The sequence below is a fragment of the Pongo pygmaeus genome, chromosome 6 (genome assembly GCF_028885625.2).
Source record: "Pongo pygmaeus isolate AG05252 chromosome 6, NHGRI_mPonPyg2-v2.0_pri, whole genome shotgun sequence".
NCBI lineage: Eukaryota > Metazoa > Chordata > Mammalia > Primates > Hominidae > Pongo > Pongo pygmaeus.
In genome coordinates, this window is record NC_072379.2 from 8540505 (window position 1) to 8568497 (window position 27993).

The window sequence follows — 27993 nt, forward strand, 5'->3', positions numbered from 1 at the left end:
TGAGGCATGAGAACCGGTTGAACCAGGGAGGTGGAGGTTGCAGTGAGCTGAGATCACGCCACTGCACTCCAGCCTGGGTGACAGAGCCAGACACCGTCTCAAAACAAAACAAAACAAAACAAAAAAAATCCTCAAGTGTGAAAATTTTTCTTTTTCTTCAATTACAGAAGAGCCCCGCTTAGAGCTAAGATTCTACCATCTGGAATGACTCATAAAACATGAAGTGGGCCGGGTTTGGTGGCTCACACCTGTAATCCCAGCACTTTGGGAGGCCGAGGCGGGAGGATCATGAGGTCAGGAGTTCGAGGCGAGCCTGACCAACATGGTGAAACCCTGTCTCTACTAAAAATACAAAAATCAGCTGGGCATGGTGGCATGCACCTGTAATCCCAGCTACTCAGGAGCCTGAGGCAGGAGAATCGCTTGAACCGGGGAGGCAGAGGTTGCAGTGAGCCAAGATCGCACTATTGCACTCCAGCCTAGGTGACAGAGTGAGACTCCATCTCAAAAAAAAAAAAAAAAAAAGTGAAATGCATCAAATGGTAAGCTTTGGTTAGGCTAAATTGCAAAATACTGTTTCAAATCAGAACCAGAGATTAATAATAGTAAATGTCTGTTATTTTTTTCTAGGGCTAACATTTCTTGTCACTTATCATAAAGTCTGGTATTAATTTGCATGTGTTACTCTCATCTACCCAGATTATAAATTCCATCAAAGCAGTAAGTGTTCCTTGTAAAGAGGTGGGATCTTCATAAACTCCTCTACATACTTGGGAATTGGTTCATGTAACTTGCAGACACACAAGGAATCCCTGCTTTCCACACCTGCTGTCCTCCCTTTCCCAAGCTGTCTCTTGGAGGGGGTAATGAATTTACAATGATCTTTCTGCACTATCTGCTCGATTACCCTATGACCAAAGACTTTGTAACCACGGGTCAGAGTTAAAATCAGACTTTCAGTGAAGCGGTGCTCCATGAACAGCTGGATTCACTAACTCGGTGGTCCCCGATCTTTTTGGCACCAGTGACCAGTTTCATGGAAGACAATTTTTCCACGGACAAGGGGGCAGGGGCCGGGGGAGAGGGGTGGGGTGGTTTTAGATCATCAGGCATTAGAGTCTCATAATGAGCATGCAACCTAGATCCCTCGCATATGCAGTTCACAATAGGGTTCACTTTCTTATGAGAATCTAATGCCCCCACTGATTCGACAGGAGGCAGAGCTCAGGCCGTAATGCCAGAGATGGCGAGCGGCTGTAAATACAGATGGCACTTCGTTGGCTCGCCCTGCTCACCTCATGTGTCAATGGGTTCCTAACAGGCAACAGACCAATACCCGTCAGCAGCCAAGGGGTTGGGGACCCCTGCCCTAACTCCAAAGAACATAGCGGGTCTGGCAGGGCACGGTGGCTCACGCCTGTAACCCTAGCACTTTGGGAGGCTGAGGCAGGCGGAATCACCTGAAGTCAGGAGTTAGACACCAGCGTCACCAACATTGCGAAACCCCGTCTGTACTAAAAATACAAAAATTAGCTGGGCATGGTGGTGCGCAGCTGTAGTCCTAGCTACTCGGGAGGCTGAGGCAGGAGAATCGCTTGAACCCGGGAGGCGCAGGTTACAGTGAGCCGAGATCGCGCCACTGCACTCCAGCTTGGGCGACAGAGTAAGACTCCGTCTCAAAAAGAACATAGCGGGTCTGAAATTGAGAGTTTGACAAGTACACCTACGTAAACCTCACCTTACAATACCAAAGGGAAGGAGACAAGCCCTTGGTTGGCCTGGCACGGCGCGGGGCGGCAGGGGAGCTCACAGCGCTTTGGGAAGCAGAGGCTGGAGGACCGCTTGAGCCCAGGGGTTCAAGACCAGCCTGGACAACATAGGAAAACCTCATCTTTACAAAAAATATAAAAATTAGCCAGGCACAGTGGCTCACACCTGTAATCTGAGGGCTTTGAGAGGCCAAAAAGGGACGCTCGCTTGAGCCCAGGAGTTCAAGACCAGCCTGAGCAACACAGCAAGACCCTGTCTCTACCAAAAAATAAAAATTAGCCAGGCATGGTGGTGTGCACTTGTAGTCCCAGCTACACGGGGGGCTGAGGCGGGAGGATCGCTTGAGCCCAGGAGTTCCAGGCTGCAGTGAGCTATGATCGCGCCACTGCACTCCAGCCTGGGTTACAGGTCGAGAATCTGTCTAAAAAAAAAAAAAGAGAAAGAAAAAAGAAAAGCTCTCGATTAGACCCATCTGTGGGGGCTGGGGCCGCTCCAGAATTTCTACGGGTTCAAGGGCAGCAGCCTGGTTGCAAGTGGGGATCAGGGCATTTCTTGGAAGCTGCATCTGCGGGGCAGGCTCTGTCCTCTGTGAATTGGGGGCCTTGCCAAGTTCCCCCAATCCTTTCTTCCCTGCGGCGCCATCTTGGGAGCAGGGAACAAGTGATTCTGCCCCAGGAAGGGTCGAGAAATGTTCCTGGGGGGCTTCAGGGGCTTTCCACAGAGGGAGCACGGCGGGGGCGGAGGCTCCCTGCAGGGAGCAGCGCTGAGGTAGACTGGCTCTGACCTTGGCTCTCTGAAGGGAGAAAAACTTAACCGTTCGTCAGGTCCAAGAGCTCCAAAGACCCCCAATCCTCAGTCACTCATCTCCTGACAAAAGAACTTGCGAAACTGCCAAAGCGCCACACTTCGGCTCGCGATCGTGAGGAAATTGGTTAAGGAACGGAGTGGGACGCCCATGCCCCTTCGCCAGCACTTGCCAGGCGTTCCGTGGGGAAGCATCTCCTCTGAAAGGCCGCCGACAGTACCACGCCGATCGGACCGCGTACCTCCTCCACTACAGCCTGCCTAGCCCCAGACTGCGCGCCCGACCTGTGCGCATGCGCGGACCGCCCGCGAGGCCGCAACGCGCAGGCGCCATGTCCACTTCCGGGATCTGTCAGCCGCTCCCTCTGGGCTTCCGTCCTCCGCCCGCGCCCGCCGGAGCCTGTTCGCGTCGACTGCCCAGAGTCCGCGAATCCTCCGCTCCGAGCCCGTCCGGACTCCCCCGATCCCAGGTAACTGCCAGCAGGGGCGAGCGTCTCACCCTGTCGGCCTCTTTTGTCCAGGCCTGGCGCCGGACTTGGACCCGCGGGGGCAGTGAGACGGGGGCTTAGGCCGCGGGGCCCCGAGGCTGAGGCGCGGCCGGGTCTCTCTGCCGGGGCCTCCTGAGGGGGCGGGGATCCCCTTTCTCCGTGGATCCCGTGGAGCTTCTCTCAGGATGTCCGATGATGCCCGCCTCCGATGCCCGAATTAACGGCCCCTTCTGCGCCCCCAGGGTCCTACTTGCACCTCTGCTTGGGGTCATTTGTCACCGTCTCTAAAATTGTGTCAAGTAGGAGGATCTCCCGTAATCGAGCGACCCGCGGGACTATTCATCTCTTTAGCGTCTAGAGTCGATCCCTGCATACAGTAGGCGCCCATAGGATGTTTGCCTGCTCTCTAGGGCAGCCCTCAATCCTTCGGTTATTGGGGAACCTTCCCGATCTCGAGAAGAACCTTCTCCCGAGTTCTTTAAGATTTCCCTGCATGAGTACCGCCTTCCCCCAAGTCAAAATTGCACCCTTCTCGGCGCTCTTATTCATTTAGTGGAATCTTTTATGCCAGTCCTGGCACCACCACTTTGTTGGGTGATCCTGGGAAGATGCTTCTCTGCACCTGTTTCCTCATCCGCAATAAAAAGATTCTTACCGTTTTGCTAAGAATCAAGTGAGCTTATTTGCATAAATTGCTTAGAATAGTTCCTGGCCCAGAGTAGGTGATCAATAAATATTAGCTATTATTACTGCTTCTGGGCATTCTATGCATATCCGTCTTCCTTTCCTTTTCTGCCTCCTCCACTCTCCCCAAACACCAACCCTCCAGACTTGAAGACCAGAATGGTGTCAGCCTTATTTATGTTTCTGGCCCCATCCCGGTATTTACAACACTCCTGGGAACATGATAGGCACTTAAATCAGTTATAGCTTAGAATCTTTGATTATAAAGCCATCTGTTCTCCTGCAGCTGTGGAACCTTCTGTCTATGTCAACTCATAGCTTAAATTGCCGAGATTATCTTAGTTCTGCCCTCTCTCCTCAATTTTATCTAGTTTTTTGGTTTCACATAGGGCCTGGGTTTTCAGGTATCTGAAAACAAAGGAGGGGCATCAGTCAGGAAGGTGTTTTTGTCCTGTTAGGGAGTGGGTAACTGTGCCTGTTGTCTTCCTTTTTTTTTTTTTTTTTTCCTGCAGCTTCAACCTCCTGGGCTTAAAAGATCCTCCCACCTCAGCCTCCTGAGTAGCTGGGACTGCAGGCATGTGCCACCACACTGGGCTAATTTTCATTTATTTTTATTTATTTATTTTTGGAGATAGAGTCTCACTCTGTCACCCAGGCTGGAGTGCAGTGGTGTGATCTCGGCTCACTGCAACCTCCACCTCCTGGGTTCAAGCGATTCTCCTGCCTCAGCCTCCCGAGTAACTGGGACTACAGGCATGAGCCACTGCGCCCGGCTAATTTTTTTTTTTTTTTTTTTTTTTTGTATTTTTTGTAAAGACAGGGTCTCCATATGTGGCCCAAGCTGGTCTGGAGCTCCTAAGCTCAAGCTATCCTCCCCCCTCGACCTCCCAAAGTGCTGGGATTTTGGGTGTGAGACACCACACCCAGCTTATATGGCTATTTTCTCCCACAAAGTATTCAGAGATCTTCTGGAGTTCATCTGTTAATCACAGTTAAAGGAAGGGACCATTTTGGAAAACTCCTATTTTGGACGCGGAGTGGCGATACTTTGATCTAGTTGTCTCATCCAATGCTGAAACAAATCCTATATAAAGAAGTTTAAAATGGTCTGCTGGTGAGGCTGGTGCCTGGACTGGAGCCTGTCTGAATGTTGAGGAGGGTGTGGTGACCTTGTTGGAGTACTTGATGTTGCTAGATTGGCTAATGAGAGTGATTAGGAACTAGGTGAATCACGGTCTTGGAAACACCCTAAACAGGGGACAGAAATGCCCACTTGTGTGAATACTTTCAAGCTCCAAAGGAGTAGGGCCAAGAATTTATAGCATATGTCAACGTTTCCAAGCTCAGAGGAAACTAACTGGTGGGTTCTATGGTTGGTTTAAAAGCCTTGGGTTGGCCAGGCGCAGTGGCTCATGCCTGCAATCCCAACACTTTGAGAGGCTGAGGCGGGTGGATCACCAAGGTCAGCAGTTTGAGACCAGCCTGACCGACATGGAGAAACCCCGTCTCTACTAAAAATACAAAATTAGCCAGGCATGGTGGCATGTGCCTGTAATCCCAGCTACTTGGGAGGCTGAGGCTGGAGAATCGCTTGAACCCGGGAGACGGAGGTTGCGGTGAGCTGAGATCGCACCATTTCACTCCAGCCTAGGCAACAAGAGCAAAACTACATCTAAAAAAAAAAAAAGGTCTTGGGTCAAAAGAAGAAAGGGAACCTACTGGCATGTATTTCAGGCTAGGATCTGTACTACTTGCTTTCACATGTCTCTTAATTCTCCTTGTGATGTCAGTGGTATATCCACTTTACAGAAGAAAGAAATGAGATTTAGAGATATCAAGTGACTTGCCCAGGGTTTCATAGCTAGTCGGTGTCAAAAGCCAGGGTTCAAACCCAGCCTCGGCTTCAGAGCCCATGGCTAGCTGTACATCAGAATGACTCTGTACTCAGTGATAGATAAAGAAAAGGGGTGGGGGCCGGGCACGGTGGCTCATGCTTGTAATCTTAACACTTTAGGAGGCTGAAGTGGGCAGATCACTTGAGCCTAGGAGTTTGAGACCAGCCTGGGCAACATAGGGAGACCCCTGTCTTTACAAAAAATTAAAAAATTAGCAGGGCATAGTGATGCATGCCTGTGGTCCCAGCTACTCAGGAGGCTAAAGTGGGAGGATGGCTTGACCCTGGGAAGCCGAGGTTGCAGTGAACTGAGATCACACCACTGCAGTCCAGCCTGGGTGACAGAGCAAGACCTTGTCTGAGAAAAAAACTCAGAGAGAGAGAAAAGGGATGAGGGGGGAGGGAGAGAGAAAAAGAAAAGGGATAAGGGGCAGGGCGCGGTGGCTCACACCTGTAATCCCAGCACTTTGGGAGGCCGAGGCAGGCGGATCACGAGGTCAGGATATCGAGACCATCCTGGCTAACACGGTGAAACCCCATCTCTACTAAAAATAACAAAAAAATTAGCCGGGCCTGGTGGCGGGCGCCTGTAGTCCCAGCTACTCGGGAGGCTGAGGCAGGAGAATGGCGTGAACACAGAAGTCAGAGTTTGCAGTGAGCCGAGATCGTGCCACTGTACTCCAGCCTGGGCAACAGAGCGAGACTCCTTCTCAAAAAAAAAAAAAAAAAGAAAAGAAAGAAAAGGGATGAGGAGTTCCTGGCATTTTTATTTGTCCCCTTTTCTCCCTCTCTAGCTCTATTAAGACAAAGCTTTTCAAATTTCACTTAAACATTAACCATAGTTTAGAAATTATAATTATCACCCTATGACAGAAGGTACCCTTTCTTGGTACATAATTCAGGCTATTAGGAATTTCTTCTGCATTCACTGGGTTTCATGAATGCAAGCTGTGTTTGCTAGGTGCATTCTAAATTTGACAAACATGAGTGTTATCTTGGCCTGCAGACTTAAAATAGCCACCTGATTATAAAAGAAGTACAGGTCTTGAGTGTATGTCCAAATATGGAACTTGAATGATACGGCAAAATTAGAAATGCAATTTTAGAAGTAATTACACTGTTGTGTAAATGGCCACCTCTTTTGAAGTCTTTGCTACATTGCTTATAAAACACTGAGTTGAACATTGGAAAGCCTTTTGTCTGCAGCTATACTTTTCAACTGGACGTGAAACATGTACTTTTATGGCACGTAGATATTCACATCAAATTTCTGATTTGCAGACCAATTTTATTTTTAGTTAACAAATAAGCTTATCAAATGTGGCTTTTGAACTAAAGCGCTTTTAATTAAGGAGTTATTTTATGACAGCATGTTATTTTGAGTAGCTGTAACTGAAATCTGTTGTGATGGAACAATTTGGAGTGAGCATCTGATATCAGAGATAAAGAGAGAAGCATGCAGTGAGCATCTGGAAGTTCTTTAAAAAAAAAACAAACATTCTCATTTGAGTGCATTTAAAATTTTTTTAAATCGCCAATTCCTAAGCTTTTTCTTTGTTAGTTGTAGTTTGCTTTCTAGACTGTATAAAAGAAAAAAGTAAAAAACTATCTTCACTCTTAGAAAAACAATCTTCACTCTTAGAATAAAATATGAAATGCTAGCATTTCTCTGCCAGTTCAAGGTATCAGATGTTTTTTATTTAAAGTTGCACTTACCTTTGTGTCCCCCCTCTTTTTTGTTTGTTTGTTTGTTTGTTTTTGTTTTGATAACAGAGTCTCACTCTGTCACCTAGGCTGCAGTGCAGTAGCACCATCTTGGCTCACTGCAACCTCCGCCTCGCATGTTCAAGAGATTCTTGTACCTCAGCCTCCTGAGTAACTGGAATTACAGGTGCCTGTCACCATGCCCGGCTGATTTTTGTGTTTTTAGTAGAGACAGGGTTTCGCCATGTTGGCCAGGCTGGTCTCGAACTCCTGACCTCAGGTGATCCGCCCACCTTGGCTTCCCAAAGTGCTGGGATTACAGGCTTGAGCCACCACGCCTGGCCTGGGTTCCTTTACAATTAGCAGAGGTGCTGCTTCTGCTTTCTGAGACTGATTTCTGCTTTGTCAGCTGAACTTTCATTGTTCACTTTACAACCTTCTAGTGGCCCTTCCATTCATTTCCTGCTTGCATCAGAATTCATATCTCACATTTCAACCTCCACCCAAGGTTAACATGACACATACTTACGTGTGTTGAAACTTGAGTTTATAGTGAGGGTGCCTCCTGGAAATGATAAAGTTGGGGGTAGAGGAAGGCTGGCTGCTTCTTGAAAAATGTTCCCATTTCAGGTAATGGTTGCTTCTTCAAGTGTATCTAGATTTGGGTACCTATAAAATAGAGAATTTTTCATTTAATGTTTTGCAGATTCCTGCTTTTCATTTAGTTACAATTAAAAGTTTAAAAAGTATTATCACAAACGCCTACATACTCTTTGCCTGGATTCACCAGTTAGCATTTTGCCACATTCACATTCTATATATTTTCTGTCCTGAACTATTGAAAATAAGTTACAGTGGCTGGGCATGGTGGCTCATGCCTGTAATGCCAGCACTTTGGGAGGCTGAGGCAGGTGGATCACTTGAGCCCAGGCAGAGCAGCCTGGGCAACATGGTGAAACCCCATCTCTACAAAAATTACCTGGGCTTGGTGGTGCATGCTTGTAGCCACAGCTACTCAGGAGGCTGAGGTGGGAGGATCACTTGAGGCCAGAAGATGGAGGCTGCAGTGAGCATAGATTGTACCACTGCCCTCCAAACCTGGGTGAGAGAGCAAGACCCTATCTCCCCTGCCCCCACCCAAAAAAAGAAAAGAAGTTACAGAAGGCATCATGATACTTCATCCCTGAACACTTCATCATTATCTTTGTCTCCTAAGAGCTAGGACATTCTCCTATCTAATGGCAATACCATTATCACACCTAAGAAAATGAAAATAATTCCATATGTAATATCTAGTTTAAATTATAATTTTCCCTGTTATACAAAATACATCTTTTCTGCCCATGTTTTAAAATGTGGATTATGGGCCAGGCACGGTGGCTCACACCTGTAATCTCAGCACTTTGGGAGGCTGAGGAGGGCGGACCACTTGAGGCCAGGAGTTCAAGACCAGCCTGGCCAACATGATGAAAGTCCATCTCTACTAAAAATACAAAAATTAGCTGGGCCTGGTGGTGCACACTTGTAATCCCAGCTACTCAGGAGGCTGAGGCAGGAGGATCACCTGAGCCCAGGAAGTGGAGGTTGCAGTGAGCTGAGATGGTGCCACTGTACTCCAGTCTGGGCAACAGAGTGAGACTCTGTCTCAAAAAAAAAAAAATTATAATCAACTTTCACTTATCAAATTTGGTTTTCATAGCTCTCTAGAACAGTTCTCATCCTGCCTCCATATTGCCTTTTTGGAATAGTCCAGGCCAGTTCTTCTATACAATGGCACACACCCTGGCTTTAACTGTTTATTTCCTCCTTGTGTTGCTTGACTAGTTCCTTTACCCTTTATTTCTTGTAAACTGAAAATTAGATCTGAATCTTGATTGGATTTAGAGTAAATATGTTTGGCATAAAGACTTCATTGATAGGTTGACCATATTCCCAGGTTTCTACAGGTTAGCCCTGTGACCTGTTGTGTTGGCATAATTATTATTTATTTTTGCTCTCAGAAGTGTTCTGGTTTGGATGGTAAGTTAAGTCACTATTTATAAGTGATGATGTGTACTTCATGTGGACTGCCATCAGGAGGCCCATCCAGTTAGATTGATCCACTATTTATAATACCGAGTTTGATTACGTGGTGATTGCCAGATTTCTTCAATGTAAAGGCATCTTTTTCTCTTTGTAGTTAGTAAGCAATCTGTGGGATGATAATTTGAGACTAGGAATATCCTGTACCCACGGTTTAAGAGTCCATTGACGACCCTGAACAGAATAAATTCCGCATTAGTTGTTACAATGCTAGATTTATTCAGATGGTTAAGTTTCGACAATGAGATAGATTTTTTTTTTTTTTTTTGAAGACGGAGTCTTGCTCTGTCGCCCAGGCTGGAGTGCAGTGGCGTGTGATCTTGGCTCACTGCAAGCTCCACCTCCCAGGTTCGCCATTCTCTGTCTCAGCCTCCCGAGTGGCTGGGACTACAGGCGCCCGCCACCACGCCCAGCTAATTTTTTGTATTTTTAGTAGAGACGGGGTTTCACCATGTTAGCCAGGATGGTCTCGATCTCCTGACCTCGTGACCTGCCTGCCTTGGCCTCCCAAAGTGCTGGGATTACAGGTGTGACCACCACGCCCGGCCTTTTTTTTTTTTTTTTTTTTTTGAGACAGAGTCTCGCTCTGTCGCCCAGGCTGGAGTGCAGTGGCGTGATCTCGGCTCACTGCAACCTCTGCCTCCTGGGTGCAAGCAATTCTCCTGCCTCAGCCTCCCAAGTAGCTGGAACTAGAGGCGTGTGCCACCACGCCCAGCTAATTTTTGTATTTTTAGTAGAAACTGGGTTTCACCAGGTTGGCCAGGCTGGTCTTGAACTCCTGACCTCGTGATCCACCTGCCTTGGCCTCCCAAAGTGCTAGGATTACAAGCGTGAGCCACCGTGCCTGGCCAGATTATTTTTTAATGGGAGGACAATGTTTTATTTATTTCCAAACATCTTAAGATCCTCAGGCAACTTAAACATTGGTTACTTGCCTTTTCCCTATTGTACAAAATGCTTTTTGTTGTTCATTGCAGCTTTCTCTCCTTTGAAAACACTAAGAATAATGTCACTGCATCAGTTTTTACTAGAGCCAATCACCTGTCATGCCTGGAACAGGGATCGTACTCGTAAGTATTTTATTAACTTTGCTTTTGTGTTTTGGTACCTTTGATACGTTTCATCTTTAGACACATTTAGGGCTCACATATCTCAGTATCACATGTGCAAAGAACATACATCTATTATATACATTCAGAAGGGAACTAAGTCAGTCCTTTGGTTTACAGATAGATAAACTGAGGCCCAGAGTGAAGGAAGGGCTTTGCAGAGGTTACATACCAAGTTCACATTTAGTCAGAGCACTAGGACCTAGAATAAGCTGTTTCAGAGACAAGTGGTTTGCTCCTGAGCTACTCAGAGCATTATTAACTAATATTTACTATGTTATTCATAATCAGCTTGGTTTCTAGTTTTCTAGCTCCAGCAAACTAGAAAGGGATGGAGAATGCTCTTAGAAGTAGGCACAGTTCAGCAAGCAAAGTGACAGATAATATAACAAGATGAGGCTGGGTGCAGTGGCTCATGCCTATAATCCCAGCACTTTTGGAGGCCAAGGCAGGCAAATATCTTGAGCTCAAGAGTTCAAGACCAGCCTGAGCAACATGGGGAAACCCTGTCTTTACAAAAAAAAAATAGAAAAACTGTGTGTGTGTGTGTGTGTGTGTGTACACACACACACACACACATATATATATATTTTTTGAGACAGAGTCTCACTTTGTCACCCAGGCTGGAGTACAGTGGCACAATCTCAGATCACTGCAACCTCTGCCTCCCGGGTTCAAGCGATTTTTCTGCCACAGCCTCCTGAGTAGCTGGGATTACAGGCAGGTGCCACCACGCCTGGTTAATTTTTTTATTTTTAGTAGAGATGGTGTTTCACCATGTTGGCCAGGCTGATTTGGAACTCCTGACCTCAAATGATGTGCCCGCCTCGGCCTCCCAAAGTGCTGGGATTACAGGCATGAGCCTCCGTGCTCAGCCTTGTCTGTCTGTATTACAGACATCATAATGGGTATAAAGTAGTATCTCATTGCGGTTTTGATTTGCATTTCCCCCATGAGTAATGATGTTGAATATTGTTTGACATGCCTATTGGCTGTTTGTATGTCTCTGGAGAAATGTCTATTCAGACATGTCTGTTTGCCCATTTTTAAATAGGGTTATCTTTTTATTGTTGAGTCATAAGAGTTCTTTATATATTCTGGCTGCAAGTCTCTTATCAAATATTTACTCCCACTCTGTGGGTTGTCCTTTCACTTTTTCGAAGGTATTCTATGACATACACAAGTTTTTAATTTTGAACAAGTTGCCAGGCCCGGTGCTGTAATTCCAGCACTTTGGCAGGCCAAGGCGAGAGGATCGCTTGGGTCTAGGAGTTCGAGATCAGCCTGGGAAAGACAGTGAAACCTCATCTCTACAAAAATAAAAATTAGCTGAGCGTGGTAGCACGTGCCTGTGGTCCCAGCTACATGGGAAGCTGAGGTGGGAGGATCACTTGAGTCGGGAAGTCCATGGCTGCAGTGAGCCATGTTCGTGCCACTGCACTCCAGCCTAGGTGACAGGGCAAGACTCTCTTTCTCAAAAAAAAATAATAATAATAATTAAATAATAAAGATAAAAGAGCAGGATTGGGGAGAAAAAGTCCAATTTCGCTAATTTTTCTTTTGTTGCTTGTACTTCTGCTGTTGTATCAAAGAAACCGTCGCATAATCCAGGATCACAACAATGTGTGCCTATGCATGTGTTTCCTTCTAAGAGTCTTAAAGCTTTAGTTCTTTTATGTAGGACTTTGGTCCATTTTGAGTTAATTTTTGTGTATCCTGTAAGGTAGGGTTCCTTTTGTATGTATCCAGCTTTCGTTTTTTTTTCTTCTTCTTTTTTTCTGTGTTTATTTATTTATTTATTTATTGAGACAGAGTCTTGCTCTGTCGTCTAAGCTGGAGTGCAGTGGTGCAATCTTGGCTTACTGCAACCTCCGCCTCCCAGGTTCAAGTGATTATCGTGTCTGAGCCTCCCAAGAAGCTGTGGTTACATGTGTGTGCCACCACACCTGGCTAATTTTTTTTTTTTTTTGAGATGCACTCTCGCTCTGTCGCCCAGGCTGGAGTGCAGTGGCGCAATCTTAGCTCACTGCAAGCTCCGCCTCCAGGGTTCACGCCATTCTCCTGCCTCAGCCTCCCGAGTAGCTGGGACTACAGCCACCCGCCACCATGCTCAGCTCATTTTTTTTGTACTTTTAGTAGAGACGGGGTTTCACCGTGTTAGCCAGGATGGTCTCAATCTCCTGACCTCGTGATCCGCCTGCCTCTGCCTCCCAAAGTGCTGGGATTACAGGTGTGAGCCACCGCGCCCGGCCCATACCTGGCTAATTTTTGTATTTTCAGTAGAGACAGGGTTTCGCTATGTCACCCAGACTGGCCTCGAACTCCTGGCCTCCAGCAATCCACCTGCCTTGGCCTCCCGAAGTGCTGGGATATACTTAGTGGGTATGAGCCACCACGCCAGCCAAGATAATCAAGTTTTTCCTGCACCTTTTGTTGAAAACTATCCTCTCCCCATTTTATTGCGTTGGCCCCCTTTTTGAAAATGAACTGACTGTAAATATGAGAGTTTATTTCTGGACTCTCAATTCTATTCCATTGTTCTTTATGTTTATCCTAATTTCAGGACCAGTCTGTCTTGATTACTGTAGCTTGGTGGTAAGTTTTGAAATCAAGAAGTGTAAGTTCCAACTTTGTTCTTTTCAAGATTATTTTGGTTATTGTGTCGCTTGCATTTCTGTATGAATTTTAGGATCAGCTTGTTAATTTCTTTTAAGAAGTCAACTGAGATTTTGACAGAGATTGCTTTGAATCTGTAGATTCACCATCTTTTTAGAGCATTTCAGGGCTGGGCGTGGTGGCTCATACCTGTAATCCCAGCACTTTGGGAGGCCAAGGCAGGCAGATCACAAGGTCAGGAGATCAAGACCATCCTGGCTAACACAGTGAAACTCCATCTCTATTAAAAATACAAAAAATTAGCCGGGTGTGGTGGCAGGTGCCTGTAGTCCCAGTTACTCGGGAGGCTGAGGCAGGAGAATGGCGTGAACCTGGGAGGCGGAGCTTGCAGTGAGCGGAGATCGGGCCACCACACTCTAGCCTCGGCAACAGAGTGAGACTCAGTCTCAAAAAAAAAAAAAAGAGCCTCTGTATTGGGTAGTTGAAAATGTATAACCTAGCAGGACAGTGAATTTAGAGCATGTGTTTTGTGATCATCTCACAGAGCTTCATAGCCAACTTTCCTATATCTTCTGTTTCCACTTTCCCATCTAAAAATAGGCTTTTGGAGTATTTCCAATTATTTTTAATACAGATGCAAGCTATCATTGTCCTCATTTAAACTACTTGATAAATTCAGCATATTAAGTCAACATTTTTTGTGACATTGTAATTTGAAATTTATAACATTTTCCAGGTTTAAATTTGGACTTGGCTTTTGAAATCTCTATATACATGTGAGAAAGTTAGAGAAATATATAACTGTTTACCAGAAAGCACTCTTAAGTCCTTAGGATTTTATAGCTAGATATTTACCTAGTTCCACAGTTTTATCTGTAAAGCATATAGATGTAGCTTTCCTAAGGAGGGTAGGAAAGTGAGTGTAGGTGGGGACTATTAATGACTGGCCTAAAGTTTGGATCATAGGTCTTAATTTTTTTTTTTTTTTTTTTTTGAGACAGGGTCTTACTCTGTCACCTAGGCTGGAATGCAGTGACGCAATCTCGGCCCACTGCAGCCTCTGCCTCCTGGGATCAAGCGATTCTCCTGCCTCAGCCTCCCGAGTAGCTGGGACTACAGGCACGTGCCACTGGGCCCGGCTAATTTTTGTACTTTTAGTAGAGATGGGGTTTCCCCATGTTGGCCAGGCTGGTCTCGAACTCCTGATCACAGGTGATCTGCCTGCCTCAACCTCCCAAAGTGCTGGGATTACAGGCATGAGCCACCACGCCCAGCCCATAGATCCTAATTTTAATTTTAAGAAACCAATAAAAAGAAAGAGGGGCTGGGCATCGTGGCTCATGCCTGTAATCCTAGTGCTTTGGGAGGCCAAGGCAGCAGAATTGCTTGAGGTCAGGAGTTCAAGACCAGCCTAGGCAACATAGTGAGACCCTGTCTCTACTAAAAATAAAAATTAAATTAAATTTAAAAAAAAAACACAAAAAGCAGATGAACTAGAAGGGGTAAAAAAAGATATATGAATACAGGTCTAGTATCCCTTATCTGAAATGCCTGGGACCAGAATTGTTTTGGACTTACGATTTGGGGATATTTGCATAATATATACCATTTGAGCACTGAAAATCTGAAATCTGGCCAAGTCTGGCGGCTGACGCCTGTAATCCCAGCATCTTGGGAGGCCAAGGCAGGCAGATTACCTGAGGTCGGGAGTTCAAGACCAGCCTGACCAACATAGAGAAACCCCGTCTCTACTAAAAATACAAAATTAGCTGGGCGTGGTGGCAGATGCCTGTAATCCCAGCTACTTCAGAGGCTAAGGCAGGAGAATCGCTTGAACCTGAGAGGCGGAGGTTGTGGTGAGCCAAGATCGCGCCATTGCACTCCAACCTGGGCAACGAGAGCAAAACTCCATCTCAAAAAAGAAAAAAATGAAAATCTGAAATCCAAAATGTTCCAGATAGCATTGCGTTTGAGCATGACCTTTTGAGTGTCATGTTGATACTCAAAAAGTTTTGGATTTGGGAGCATGTCAGATTTCAGCTTTTCAGATTAGGGATGCTCCACCTGTATGAGTTTTTAAAAAGTCCGTTTTGTGTAGTATATTTTGAATTAGTTCAGGAAATTACTCTTGAATACAAAGTATTGTGATTTATATTGGCTTTATTGTGAAGGAGAATTTCAGTATAGTTTATCAGCAGAATCAATTTTTTTAATATAAACTAGTGATTCCAGCCTGGGTCCATGATAGCAGTAATGGAAGTCCATAAACTATTTTCAGTGTGTCAGAAAGACCAACAGAAATTTAGATTTAGCTCTAATAATATTGCACAGGTGAATGAAACTGTCAAAACATTTTTACCCTGATCTAAAGTTATTTTAGCTAGGTATAGTAACATTGTTTATTTTTCTTTGGTTAGAATCATTAATTGACAGTTGTACATGTCTCTGGGAAAGTGAATTTTAATCTTAGATTTCCTGTAAAGCATTATAAAATACAGGGTCCAAGTAAAGGTAAAAAAAAAAAACAAAAAAACAAAAAAAACAGGAATTATTCAGAGGTGAATTTGAGAACTACTTTTTCAAAAGTTTTTCTTTTCCTTACTATAGTCTGCTTTTAAAACAACTGTGACATGTCCCCTTTTTGGTGACAATTTCAAGTTCAGGTGTTAACTGTTGTTTGACTTCTGTCTCCAGAGATTGCCCTCAGTCCCAATAATCACGAAGTGCACATCTATAAGAAGAACGGGAGCCAGTGGGTGAAAGCTCATGAACTCAAGGAGCACAACGGACACATCACAGGTAAAGGAAGATAGCCGTGAGCTTAGTGTGATATTTCCAAATCAGGCACTCTTCCTTTTAGATAAAGAACCTAATAAACCCAGGTGGCCATAATTTTTTTTTTTTTTTTTTTTTTTTTTTTTTTTTTTTTGAGATGGAGTGTCACTCTGTCGCCCAGGCTGGAGTGCAATGGCGTGATCTCGGCTCACTGCAACCTCCACCTCTCAGGTTCAAGTAATTTTCCTGCGTCAGCTTCCTGAGTAGCTGGGATTACAGGTGCGCGCCACTATGCCTGGCTAATTTTTTTATTTTTAGTAGAGACAGGTGTCACCATGTTGGTCAAGCTGGTCTCGAACCCCTGACCTCGTGATCCGCCTGCCTGGGCCTCCCAATGTGCTGGGATTACAGGAGTGAGCTACCGCACCCGGCCCATAATATTTAAAGTCATGCAGCACTTACTGAATTTCCTTAAAATTTTAGAGAAAATACTATAATGATCTCAGTTGTTAAGTGCTTCTTGTAGCCCCAGCTGGTACCCAGCACTCCACTGTTGCTATGGAAAGCACTGAACCTACCGTGAGGACTAAAGAGCTAAAATTAGGAGATGAGACGTGAAATTGAAAGCTAGATAACATGAAAATGTAGACAACACGAAAATGTGCGCCAAACTATTTCCAAGTGTCTTCCAAAAGTTTCCTTTGTGTTTTTAGGGTAAGGAAGACTCTCCAGAATATTGAAAAGAACAAAGTAATATAATAAACACCCATATCAGATAATCGCCACCAGAATTACCAACTTTTTCCCTGTGCCAGGAAGTAATTTCTTTTCCTGTATCAGGAAACTTAAGGAAAAAGGATATAATAATAAGGAATATTATTCTTGATGATGGTAAAGTCACCTCTCACCAGCAGTCCTATTCCTTTCCCCCGGAAGGCAGACTATAATTTGCTATGACACCATTCCAGTCCATTTTTAATACCTTTACATACATACATATTCATAAACAAGCTTAGGCCAAGCACAGTGGCTTACACCTGTAATCCCAGCACTTTGGGAGGCTGAGGCGGGAGGATCGCTTGAACCCAGGAATCCAAGACTAGCCTGGGCAACATAATGAGAAGCCTGGGCAACATAATGAGACCCCCCATTAGCACGGTGTGGTGGCATGCACCTGTGGTCCCAGCTACTTGTGAGGCTGAAGTGGGAGGATCACTTGAGACAAGATCAAGGCTGCAGTGAGCTGTGATCACACCACTGCACTCCAGCCTGGGTGACAGAGCAAGACCCTCATCTCAAAAAAAAGAAAAAAGAGAAAACAATCTTTAGGACTATTGACTAGTATTTTTTTGAAGCTACATAAATGGCATGATATTATGCATCTCCGGCAGCCTGCTTTTGCATTCATGATTGTTTCTGAGATCCATCTATGTTGCTGTCTAGATCAAGTTTATTCCTTTTAACAACTCTTTAGCATTTTATACCTCACTTATTTACTCCTTCCTCCACTGAAGGACATTTAGGTTGTTTTAATTTTTCTATATTACATGAAAGTGCTGAATAGGCACCCCTTGATTTCTGTACGTATGTGTGAATGTTTGTAGATGGTAGATGTGTTAATACCACAGGGTATGCATATCTGCAGTGTTGCCAGGCCTCATCAAATTGCCATCATTCCCACCTGTCCTGTATGAGAGTGCTCGTTTTCCCACACCCCGCCACATACTTGAGATGGTAAGACTGATGAATGCATGAAAGGTTCATCCATTGCTTCTGTAAGTTGTATTTTCCTGATTAATGGAAAAGTTGAGCATACTTTCAGATGTTTATTAGCCATGAGAGTTTTTCTTCCTTGTGACTGTCCTGTTCATAAATCCTGATCATTTTTTCATTGAGTTTTTGTCTTTTTTCTGTTTGTTTTTGTTTGTTTGTTTGTTTGTTTTGAGATGGGAGTCTCATTCTGTCGTCTAGGCTGGAATGAAGTGGTACAGTCTTGGCTGACTGCAGCCTCTGCCTTCCAGGTTCAAGCAATTCTCCCGCCTCAGCCTCCTGAGTTGCTGGGATTACAGGTGCCTGCCACAATGCCCGGCTAATTTTTGTATTTTTAGTAGAGTTCGGATTTCACCACCTTGGTCAGGCTGGTCTCAAACTCCTGACATCAAGTGATCTGCCCGTCTTGGCCTCCTAAAGTGTTGGGATTACAGGTGTGAACCTTTTTTTTCTTTTAGACAGGGTCTTGCTCTGTTGCCCAGTCACCCAGGCTAGAATGATCATGGCTCACTACAGCCTCAACCTCTTGGGCTCAAGTGATCCTCCCATCTCAGCCTCCCCAGGAGCTGGTACTAAAGGTGTGCGCCACCACTTGGCTAATTTTTTTGTAAAGATAGATTTCACCATGTTGCCCAGGCTGATTTTTTATTCTTTTAGTTGGACTCTGCAATTTTACCTCTAATCACCTAAAATACTGATGAGCTTAGAGACATCCTTACCCAAATGAGAGAACTTAGCATGTTTTGCTATTCTGCGTCCTTTACAGAAGTTGTCCTGCATTCTTCAGCAATAACTCATGACCACCCTTGCTTTGACCAGTGATTTGTAAATAATGCTCTTGAGCACCAGTAGCTGAGTATATTTCCAAAGCAGCACCAAAGACAGCGTTTCTATTTTTGTTGCTGTTCCTTTCCCACAACCTTATTTCTATTAGGTTTGGCGTATTTTCTTAAGTTCCTTTGCCAGTGGCCTCATAGCCTAAGAATAAGAATACTCATATTTTAAATTGGAATTTTAGGCCGGGCACGGTGGCTTACACCTGTAATCCCAGCACTTTAGGAGGCTGAGGCGGGTGGATCACCTGAGGTCGGGAGTTTGAGACCAACCTGGCCAACTAGGTGAAACCCTGTCTCTACTAAAAATACAAAAATTAGCCAGGTGTGGTGGCGTGCACCTGTAATCCCAGCTACTCGGGAGGCGCACCTGTAATCCCAGCTACTCGGGAGGCTGAGACATGAGAATCACTTGAACCCAGGAGGCAGAGGTTGCGGTGAGCCGAGATGGCGCCACTGCACTCCAGCCTGGGGGATAGAGCAAGACTCTGTTTCCAAAAAAATAAAAAATTAGGCTGGGTGCAGTGGCTCAAGCCTGTAATCCCTGCACTTCGGGAGGCTGAGGCGGGCTGATCACCTGAGGTCGAGAGTTCGAGACCAGCCTGATCAACATGGAGAAACCCCATTTCTACTAAAAATACACAAAATTAGCTGGGCGTGGTGGCACATGCCTGTAATCCCAGCTACTCAGGAGGCCGAGGCAGGAGAATTGCTTGAACCCGGGAGGCAGAGGTTGCGGTGAGCCGAAATTGTGCCATTGCACACCAGCCTGGACAATAAGAGCAAAACTGTGTCTCAAAAAAAAAAAAATTAATTGGAATTTTAGAATTTAAAAGGAAATACTTTTAAATGAGAAAAGGCAAAGATGAAAGACCAAAGAAATCGCCAAAAATGTGAAATATTTAGTTATGTGTTTTTTTCCCTCTACTTCTCTTTTGGGGTCCTTTGAACTTGGGCCTGTTTTCTGTCTAGCTGCTCACATGGCATTTTTTAGATCTGAAATAACTTGTTGGGAAAATCTAAATATAACTCTGGGGCAGGAGATCAAGGATCAGACATATTTTCTCAGAAAGATAGTAATTTTAGGGGAAAAAAATATTCCTAAAGCATTCTAGAAGAAAATCTAGTCCATACTACAAAGAAAAGAAGTGTGGCAAACATCAGGGATATCAGAGTTCTGAGGTTTTATTCTTTTGTGTTAAATATTTTTAAGAAACATGTTTTGTTACCATGGAAAATTTTAAACAGATTTAGAAAAAAGTGGAATAGTATAATGGGACTTTTAAGCCCATCACCTACATTCCACGATTATCAAGTAACAGCCAATCTTGTTCTCAATTCACTTTCTCCTTTCCTGTACTAATTTGAAGCACATCCCAGACATTATATTGTTTCATATTTCAGTTTGCATCTCTAAAAGATAATGATTTTTCTTTTTAATAATAATAAATATTGATCAGGCTTACACCTGTAATCCCAGTGCTTTGGGAGGCTGAGGCAGGCAGATCACTTGAGCCCTGGAGTTCAAGACCAGCCTGGGCAACATGGTGAAACCCCATCTCTACAAAAAATTAGCCAGGCATGGTGGCTTGCACCTGTAGTCCTAGCTACTCAGGATGCTGAGGTAGGAGGATTTCATGAGCCTGGGAGGTTGAGGCTGCAGTGAACTATGATCACACCACTGCAATCCAGTCTGGGTGATAAAGTGAGACCCTGTCTCAAAAAAAAAAAAAAATCTAAAATCTGATAAAGAGGACTGCAAGCAAAGTTATCTTGTAATGAATAAATAAAATACACGTCACTTAGAATACAGTCTCATATTTTCTTCCCTTCAGTGGTACAAAAAATTGAGCTGACATCTCTTGTGGGTAAATGAATGAATAAACTAAACTTTTCATGCTACTTTTTTTTTTTTTTTTTTTTTTTGAGACAGAGTCTCGCTCTGTCGCCCAGGCTGGAGTGCAGTGGTGCGATCTCGGCTCACTGCAAGCTCTGCCTCCTGGGTTCACGCCATTCTCCTGCCTCAGCCTGCTGAGTAGCTGGGACTACATGCGCCCGTCACCACGCCCGGCTAATTTTTTGTATTTTTAGTAGGGACAGGGTTTCACCATGTTAGCCAGGATAGTCTCGATCTCCTAACCTTGTGATCCGCCTGCCTCGGCCTCCCAAAGTGCCACCGCGCCTGGCCTAACTCTTCATACTACTGAAGTCACTATGACTTATGGGTAATTGAGGCTTAGATGTATATTTGTCTTTTTTCCATATAAATGTCAAGAATGCTAATTATTAATTTTTAGAGAGAGATCTGTAATAAATATTTATTAGTAATATTTCTGTACTTTTTAATGTGAAATTATATTTATAGAAAATACCTCATCAAGGCCGGGCGCTGTGGCTCATGCCTGTAATCCCAGCACTTTGGAGGCCAAGGCAGGCAGATCGCCTGAAGTCAGGAGTTCGAGACCAGCCTGGTCAACATGGTGAAACCCCATCTCTACTAAAAATACAAAAATTAGCCAGGCATGGTGGCATCTGCCTGTAATCCCAGCTACTCGGGAGGCTGAGGCAGGAGAATCGCTTGAACCCGGGAGGCGGAGGTTGCAGTGAGCTGAGATCGTGCCATTGTACTCCACCCTGGGCTACAAGAGCGAAACGCCATCTCAAAAAAAAAAAGAAAAGAAAAGAAAATACCTCATCAATAAATGTTAAATGAGTCATGGTAAATTTTGCTCTTGGTATCTAAGAAACTGACCTTGAGTCTTGGTATATGAGAAACTGACCTTGACTTTGGGATTCTTCACAGAGGTACCAGATAAGTAAAGTCTCATCAAATAAGAAAAATAAACCTTACATTCAGGTACATATTTAGGTATCTTCCTGGTTTAGATGCAAAGAAACAAGGATTCTTTCACAGGACCTGCATCGTGTAGAAAAGGTTTTCAGTATGGTTCAACTGACAGTGACTTCAGAAGAATGTATGATGAATCACAATATATATTTCTCCCTCTTTACACTAAAGATTATTTTTATTTACCCTGTATGCTGTTTTAGTTGAATGCCATGTAGCAGACTGTTGGTTAATATCATAGAATGAGGTCTGTTAATGAATACAGTTATTTTCACACAAAAAAAATCTAATAAAGAGGAAAGAAAAAAGTAATGAATCTTCAGATCTTTAGAAGTCTTAGAAATGTGTGAATGGGTGGAAAGAATGACCCCGTTTTAGTTTTGTAAAGTCTGTGATTATAAAACAGCTCTTCTACACGGCCTCATAGACAATCCCGAGTCCAAGACGCTTTGCAGAGAAGCATCCTTGCCTTTCCTTGAGGCAGTGATCAGGACATAGATAGTGGGAAGGATGTGCCTGGGAGGAAGGTCCCAAGACCACATCTCATCCTGGCATGCTAGTGCCACCCACCTGCCTGTGCCGCCGTTGTTTGTCATTGACTGGGCAAAGCAGATGACTCACGTCTCACTTGCAGGTATTGACTGGGCTCCCAAGAGCGACCGCATCGTCACTTGTGGGGCAGACCGCAATGCCTATGTCTGGAGTCAGAAAGATGGTGTTTGGAAGCCAACCCTGGTGATCCTGAGAATTAATCGTGCAGCTACTTTTGTGAAGTGGTCCCCGCTAGAGAACAAATTTGCTGTGGGAAGTGGAGCACGACTCATTTCTGTTTGTTACTTTGAGTCTGAAAATGACTGGTGAGTGACAGCTGAACTTTTTCTATCCCTCTCTATAGAATTTACATTTGCACTGCTGTGTGAGGGCTCACCATAACTCCAGTTTTTCTCATCCGGAGTTGTGTGGTTTTTTTCTCTGAAATTCTCAATTCTGTCTGAGCATTTTCCCTTCTCGTGTGCATGTTAAGTTAAATCACACGTTTTTTATATTAACATAGAGCTATTGTGTCCATGTTCTGATCGCCTAACTTGTTTCTTCTGCAAGATGCTACTACTGTTCTCACTCTATACTGCGCAAATTGCTGTTTTCTTACTCTCATATACAAATAATAACCTTGAAAGAGTCTCCGTTCCCTGAGGAATCTTTTTGTTTTCACACCACGATATCTATGTAGGATTCCTACAAATAACAATGTTCTTCTTCTTTTTTTTTTTTTTTTCGAGACAGAATCTTACTCTGTTGCCCAGGCTGGATGGAGTGCAGGGGTGCGATCATGGCTCACTGCAACCTCTGCCCCCTAGTTCAAGCAATTCTCCTCAGCCTCCTGAGTAGCTGGGATTATAGTCACCTGCCATCGTGCCCGGCTAATTTTTGTAGTTTTAGTAGAGACGAGGTTTCACCATCTTGGCCAGGCTGGTCTTGAACTCCTGACCTCATGATCCACCTCCTCGGCCTCCCAAAGTGCTGGGATTACAGGCGTGAGCCACCACGCCTGGCCAATGTTCTTTCTTTAAAGCTTATTTGCCAACCAAATCTGTGTCTTGGTGTAATATTTTACTTGTTTAAACTGTTGAAGTCAAAACTCACCAGAATCTTAGAAGTCTAATCAGCTATTGCACATTTTTTAAATAAATCACTTCTTGCTGACCCAGTCAAAACACAGGTTTATTTTATGGCCAAAACTTATTTTAACTACTCCTTCCTGTTTGTTTGGATAAGGAAACAGTTATTCTCCAGCCTGGCCAAGATGGTGAAACCCCATCTCTACTAAAAATACAAAAATTAGCCAGGCACAGTGGCAGGTACCTGTAATCCCACCTACTCGGGAGGAGGCAGGAAAATCACTTGAACTCGGGGGGCGGAGGTTGCAGTGAGCCGAGATCGTGCCACTGCACTCCAGCCTGGGCGGCAAAGTGAGACTCCATCTCAAAAAAAAAAAATTATTATTCTATCAGGCATGTGTTCAGCATGACTGGTAAATATCCTTCAATGTAAAGTTGTCATTTAGTACTAAACTGGCAGTGTTTGTGTTTCTACTAAAAATAGCAGAGTACACATGACTCTTTGTAGCTGTTTTGTTATTTGTATTCTGCTGAAATTGAAAGAAGGGGATTATCATGTTACCTTTGTAATTTAGTAAAACTTCAGAAATTTTAATTTATTCTTCAAACAGAGATTGGAAATTTTCGGTAAAATTGAGTTATGGGCCGGGTACAGTGGCTCATGTCTGTAACCCCAGCACTTTGGGAGGCCGAGGCAGGTGGATCACCTGAGGTCAGGAGTTCGAGACCAGCCTGACCAACACGGATAAACCCTGTCTCTACTAAAAATACAAAAAAATTAACGGGGTGTGGTGGCGCATGCCTGTAATCCCAGCTACCTGGGAGGCTGAGGCAGGAGAATCTCTTGAACCCAGTAGGCGGAGTTTGCGGTGAGCTGAGATCACGCCATTGCACTCCAGCCTGGGCATCAAGAGTGAAACTCCGTCTCAAAAAAAAAAAAAAAAAAATTGAGTTACGAATTTGAAACGTACATTTTTCTTTCAAATGTGAAATCAAGGCTAACAAAATGTTACCTGCTGGAAATGATTTGGAAGTTTCATTGTAATGAGATAGGAAACTAACTTCATTAATATTCTCTCAAGGCTAAACTTTATGTCAGCTGGTACTCCTTGCAGTCTTACAAATTTCTACAGGAAACTTTTCTTCCAAGTTAAGCTTCAACCTCAGTAATTGTTTACATTTTTATTCATTGAGAATTATTCTCAAGTATAGGTAAATTGGATTTTATTATGGTACAAGGTATTGTCTTTGAACAAGCTGTATGTTTAGGGCAGTTTTTCAGCTGTAGAACATTTATTTCATATTTCATAGGAGTACTTTAAAACAACTTCTCAGAAGCTTATAATTCAGCCATATGAACTAATTATTTTGCTTGCCATCTTTTCCTTAATTAAAAAAATTGCATTATAAAGGCCAGGCATGGTAGCTCACGCCTGCAATCCCAGCACTTTGCGAGGCCAAGGCAGGCAGATCACGAAGTCAAGAGTTCGAAACCATCCTGGCCAACATGAAGAAACCCCATCTCTACTAAAAATACAAAATATTAGCCAGGCATGGTAGCGCATGCCTATAATCCCAGCTACTTGGGAGTCTGAGGCAGGAGAATCGCTTGAACCAGGGAGGTGGAGGTTGCAGTGAGCCGAGACCATGCCACTGCACTCCAGCCTGGGCAACAGAGCAAGACTCTGTCTCAAAAAATATATATACATTATGAAACAATTCGAAATACTGTCTTTTTCTCCTTTTTTAGAGACTTTGTGGGGGATTTTGGTTTTTTATTTTATTTATTTATTTATTTATTGAGACAGGGTTTCTCTCTGTCACCCAGTCTGGAGTGCAGTGGTACAAACACAGCTCACTGCAGTCTCCAACTCCTGGGATCCAGCAGTCTTGCCACTTCAGCCTCCCAAGTAGTTGGGACTACAGGTTTGCATCACCACACCTGGCTAATTTTTTGATTATTTGTGGAGACAGGTTCTCACTTTTCTTGCCCAGGCTGATCTCAAATTCTTGTACTCAAGCAATCCTTCTGCTTTGGTCTCCCAAAGTGCTGGGAGTATAGTTGCAAGCCTCTGCACCTGGCTGTCTTTTTCAGAATGAACTTCTTCAGATAGGATACTAAGAAAATGATTCTGTAGCCAGGCGTGGTGGCTCATGCCTGTAATCCTAGCACTTTGGGAGGCTAAGGCAGGCCGATCGCCTGAGACCACGAGTTTGAGACCAGCCTGGCCAACATGGTGAAAGCTAATCTCTTCTAAAATTATAAAAATTAGCCGGGTGTGGTGGCGTGAGCCTATAATCCCAGCTATCGGGAGGCTGAGGCACAAGAATTGCCTGAACACAGGAGGCGGAGGTTGCAGTGAGCTAAGATCTTGCCACTGCACTCCAGCCTGGGCGACAGAGTAAGACACTGTCTCAAAAAAATAAATAAATAAAAGAAAGTGATTCTCGCTTGACCCCAGGAGGTGGAGGTTGCGGTGAGCTGAGATCGCGCCATTGCACTCCAGCCTGGACAACAAGAGCGAAACTCTGTCTCAAAAAAAAAAAAAAAAAAGAAAGTGATTCTATAGAAAGGTAATTTAGCATTCAAGGAAAGGCATTGGCTCAATATTTAGTCTCCCAACTGTTGAGCAACCAGATGTGATTGGTTTTTAAACAGCACTTTGGGGCAGAAATGAATTAGTTAAGCCAAAATACTGACTGGTCCTAGACATAAATCATCTTTTTTGGATGGTGCTAGAGAACTAGAGGCTAATCCCCAACATGAGGTTCTTCTAATTTCTTGGTTGTGATTTTTCAGTGAAAGAAATTAAAAAGAATTTGCAGATTCATGGAGACTTGGGAAGGATATTAAGCTGTCTTACAACCCCAAATTCACCAAAAATGGAATAGCAAATCACTGAATATTCATAATAAAAATTGAAGTATTTTCAAACTTCAGTTTTTATCTCAGAGGTTAACGTCATATGTAATCTGAAATCTCACGAAAAAGTAACTGAGTTAATCAATATCTATGCTTACTAATGAGGACCGCTGAAAACCAGCTGTTGTGCTGAGAACATCAGGGCCAGGAGTGGAGAAGGGCCTGTTCATGGTTCTTTTCCTTTCTGTCCTTTAGAAATCCACCTTGTCATCTGGGCATAGTGGCTCATGCCTGTAATCCCAGCACTTTGGGAGGCTGAGGCCGGTAGGTCGCTTGAGCCCAAGAGTTTGAGACCAGCCTGGGCAACATGGAGAAATCTCATCTCTACAAAAAATACAAAATTTAGCCAGTCTCAGATCATAACCCAGTCTCAAAAAACCTTGTCTCTGGCAGAAGGCCTGGTGACTGACAGAAGAACGTTGAATGCTCTGTTACTTTTCTATAGAATCTTTTTTTATAGAAACCTATCTGAAAAAAGTTTATTCTGAAAAAGATAATATTCTGAATTGTTTTATAATTTTTTTTTTAATTAAGGAAAAGTGTGGCATACTTAGGTGTTTTCACCCAACATACATTTGTAGGTCATTTGGGGATGCTGGTTGAGTGGATAAACTGAAACAGTTTTCCCCTCTCATAGGTGGGTGAGCAAGCACATTAAAAAGCCGATTCGCTCCACAGTCCTCAGCTTGGATTGGCATCCCAACAACGTTTTGCTGGCAGCAGGATCATGTGACTTCAAATGCAGGTGGGAACCAGTGAGAACTGATAGACTTGAGCCGTGCATTCTTCATCCTTCGACAAATAATTTTGGGTTCTCTTTCTTTGTTTTTTGTTTTGTTGTTGTTGTTGTTGTTTTGAGACAGGGTCTCACTCTCACCCAGGCTGGAGTGCAGTGGCACCATCATAGCTCACTGCAGCCTCCAATTCCTGGGCTCAAGCGATCCTCCAGCCTCAGCCTCCAGAGTAGTTGGGACTACAGGCATATGCCACCACACCTGGCTAATTTTTTAAACATTGTTTTTATTCTTTGTAGAGACAGGGTCTTGCTGTGTTGCCCGGGTTGGTCTTGAACTCCTGGCCTCAAGTGATCCTCCCTCCTTGGCCTCCTAAAGTGCTGGGATTACAGGCATGAGCCAGTGTGCCTGGCCTGTAAGGTTCCTTTTCTTTGCAAGGTACTGCGCTAGGCACTGTGAGGGACTCAAAAATGAGGCCTGGTGCTGTGGCTCACACCTGTAATCCCAGCACTTTGGGAGGCCGAGGTGGGCGGATCACCTGAGGTCGGAAGTTCAAGACCAACTTGGCCAACATGGTGAAGCCCCGTGTCTACTAAAAATACAAAAGAGGCCAGGCGCAGTAGCTCACGCCTGTAATCCCAGCACTTTGGGAGGCTGAGGTGGGTGGATCACAAGGTCAGGAGATCGAGACCATCCTGGCTAACACAGTGAAACCCCGTCTCTACTAAAAAATACAAAAAATTAGCCAGGCATGGTGGCGGGTGCCTGTAGTCCCAGCTACTCGGGAGGCTGAGGCAGGAGAATGGTGTGAACTCGGGAGGCGGAGCTTGCAGTGAGCTGAGATCGCACCACTGCACTCCAGCCTGGGCGGCAGAGCGAGACTCTGTCTCAAAATAAATAAATAAATAAATAAATAAAAGTTAGCCTGGTGTGGTCACATACGCCTGTAATCCCAGCTACTTGGGAGGCTAGGGCATGAGAATCATTTGAACCCGGGAGGTGGAGGTTGCAGTGAGCTGAAATCACACCACTGCACTCCAGCCTGGGCGACAGAGTGAGACTCCATCTCAAAAAACAAACAAAAACAAAACAAAAAAATGGAAGCAGCTTGTGATCTAGAAAAGGAGCTCAAGCATGGTGATTAAAAGAACAAGTTCATAAGTCACTGAGGTAAAAAGAAATCCACTTGGAAGTGGGGTAGGAAGGAGAAGCAAGGGTTGGGGCCAGCGAAGATTTCCTTAAGTGTAAGAATATCTATGGTTTAGAGGGGAGGATTAGCATGTACTCTCTCTGTCTCTGTCTCTGTCTCTTTCTCACCATCTCTTTCTGTCTCTCCCTTT

At 44.3% G+C, this 27993-nt stretch overlaps 1 protein-coding gene across 1 annotated transcript in view; it reads left to right on the forward strand.

The window, feature by feature from the left end:
- The first annotated feature begins 2912 nt into the window (after positions 1-2912).
- ARPC1A (actin related protein 2/3 complex subunit 1A) overlaps positions 2913-27993 on the forward strand; it is a 41067-nt gene continuing 15986 nt past the window's right edge. The window contains exons 1-5 of the mRNA XM_054497166.2: positions 2913-3044; positions 10404-10496; positions 15846-15950; positions 22012-22234; positions 26557-26664. Coding sequence (XP_054353141.1) covers positions 10433-10496; positions 15846-15950; positions 22012-22234; positions 26557-26664 — 500 coding nt within the window. The 5' untranslated portion in view covers positions 2913-3044; positions 10404-10432. The remainder of the gene's footprint in view (positions 3045-10403; positions 10497-15845; positions 15951-22011; positions 22235-26556; positions 26665-27993) is intronic.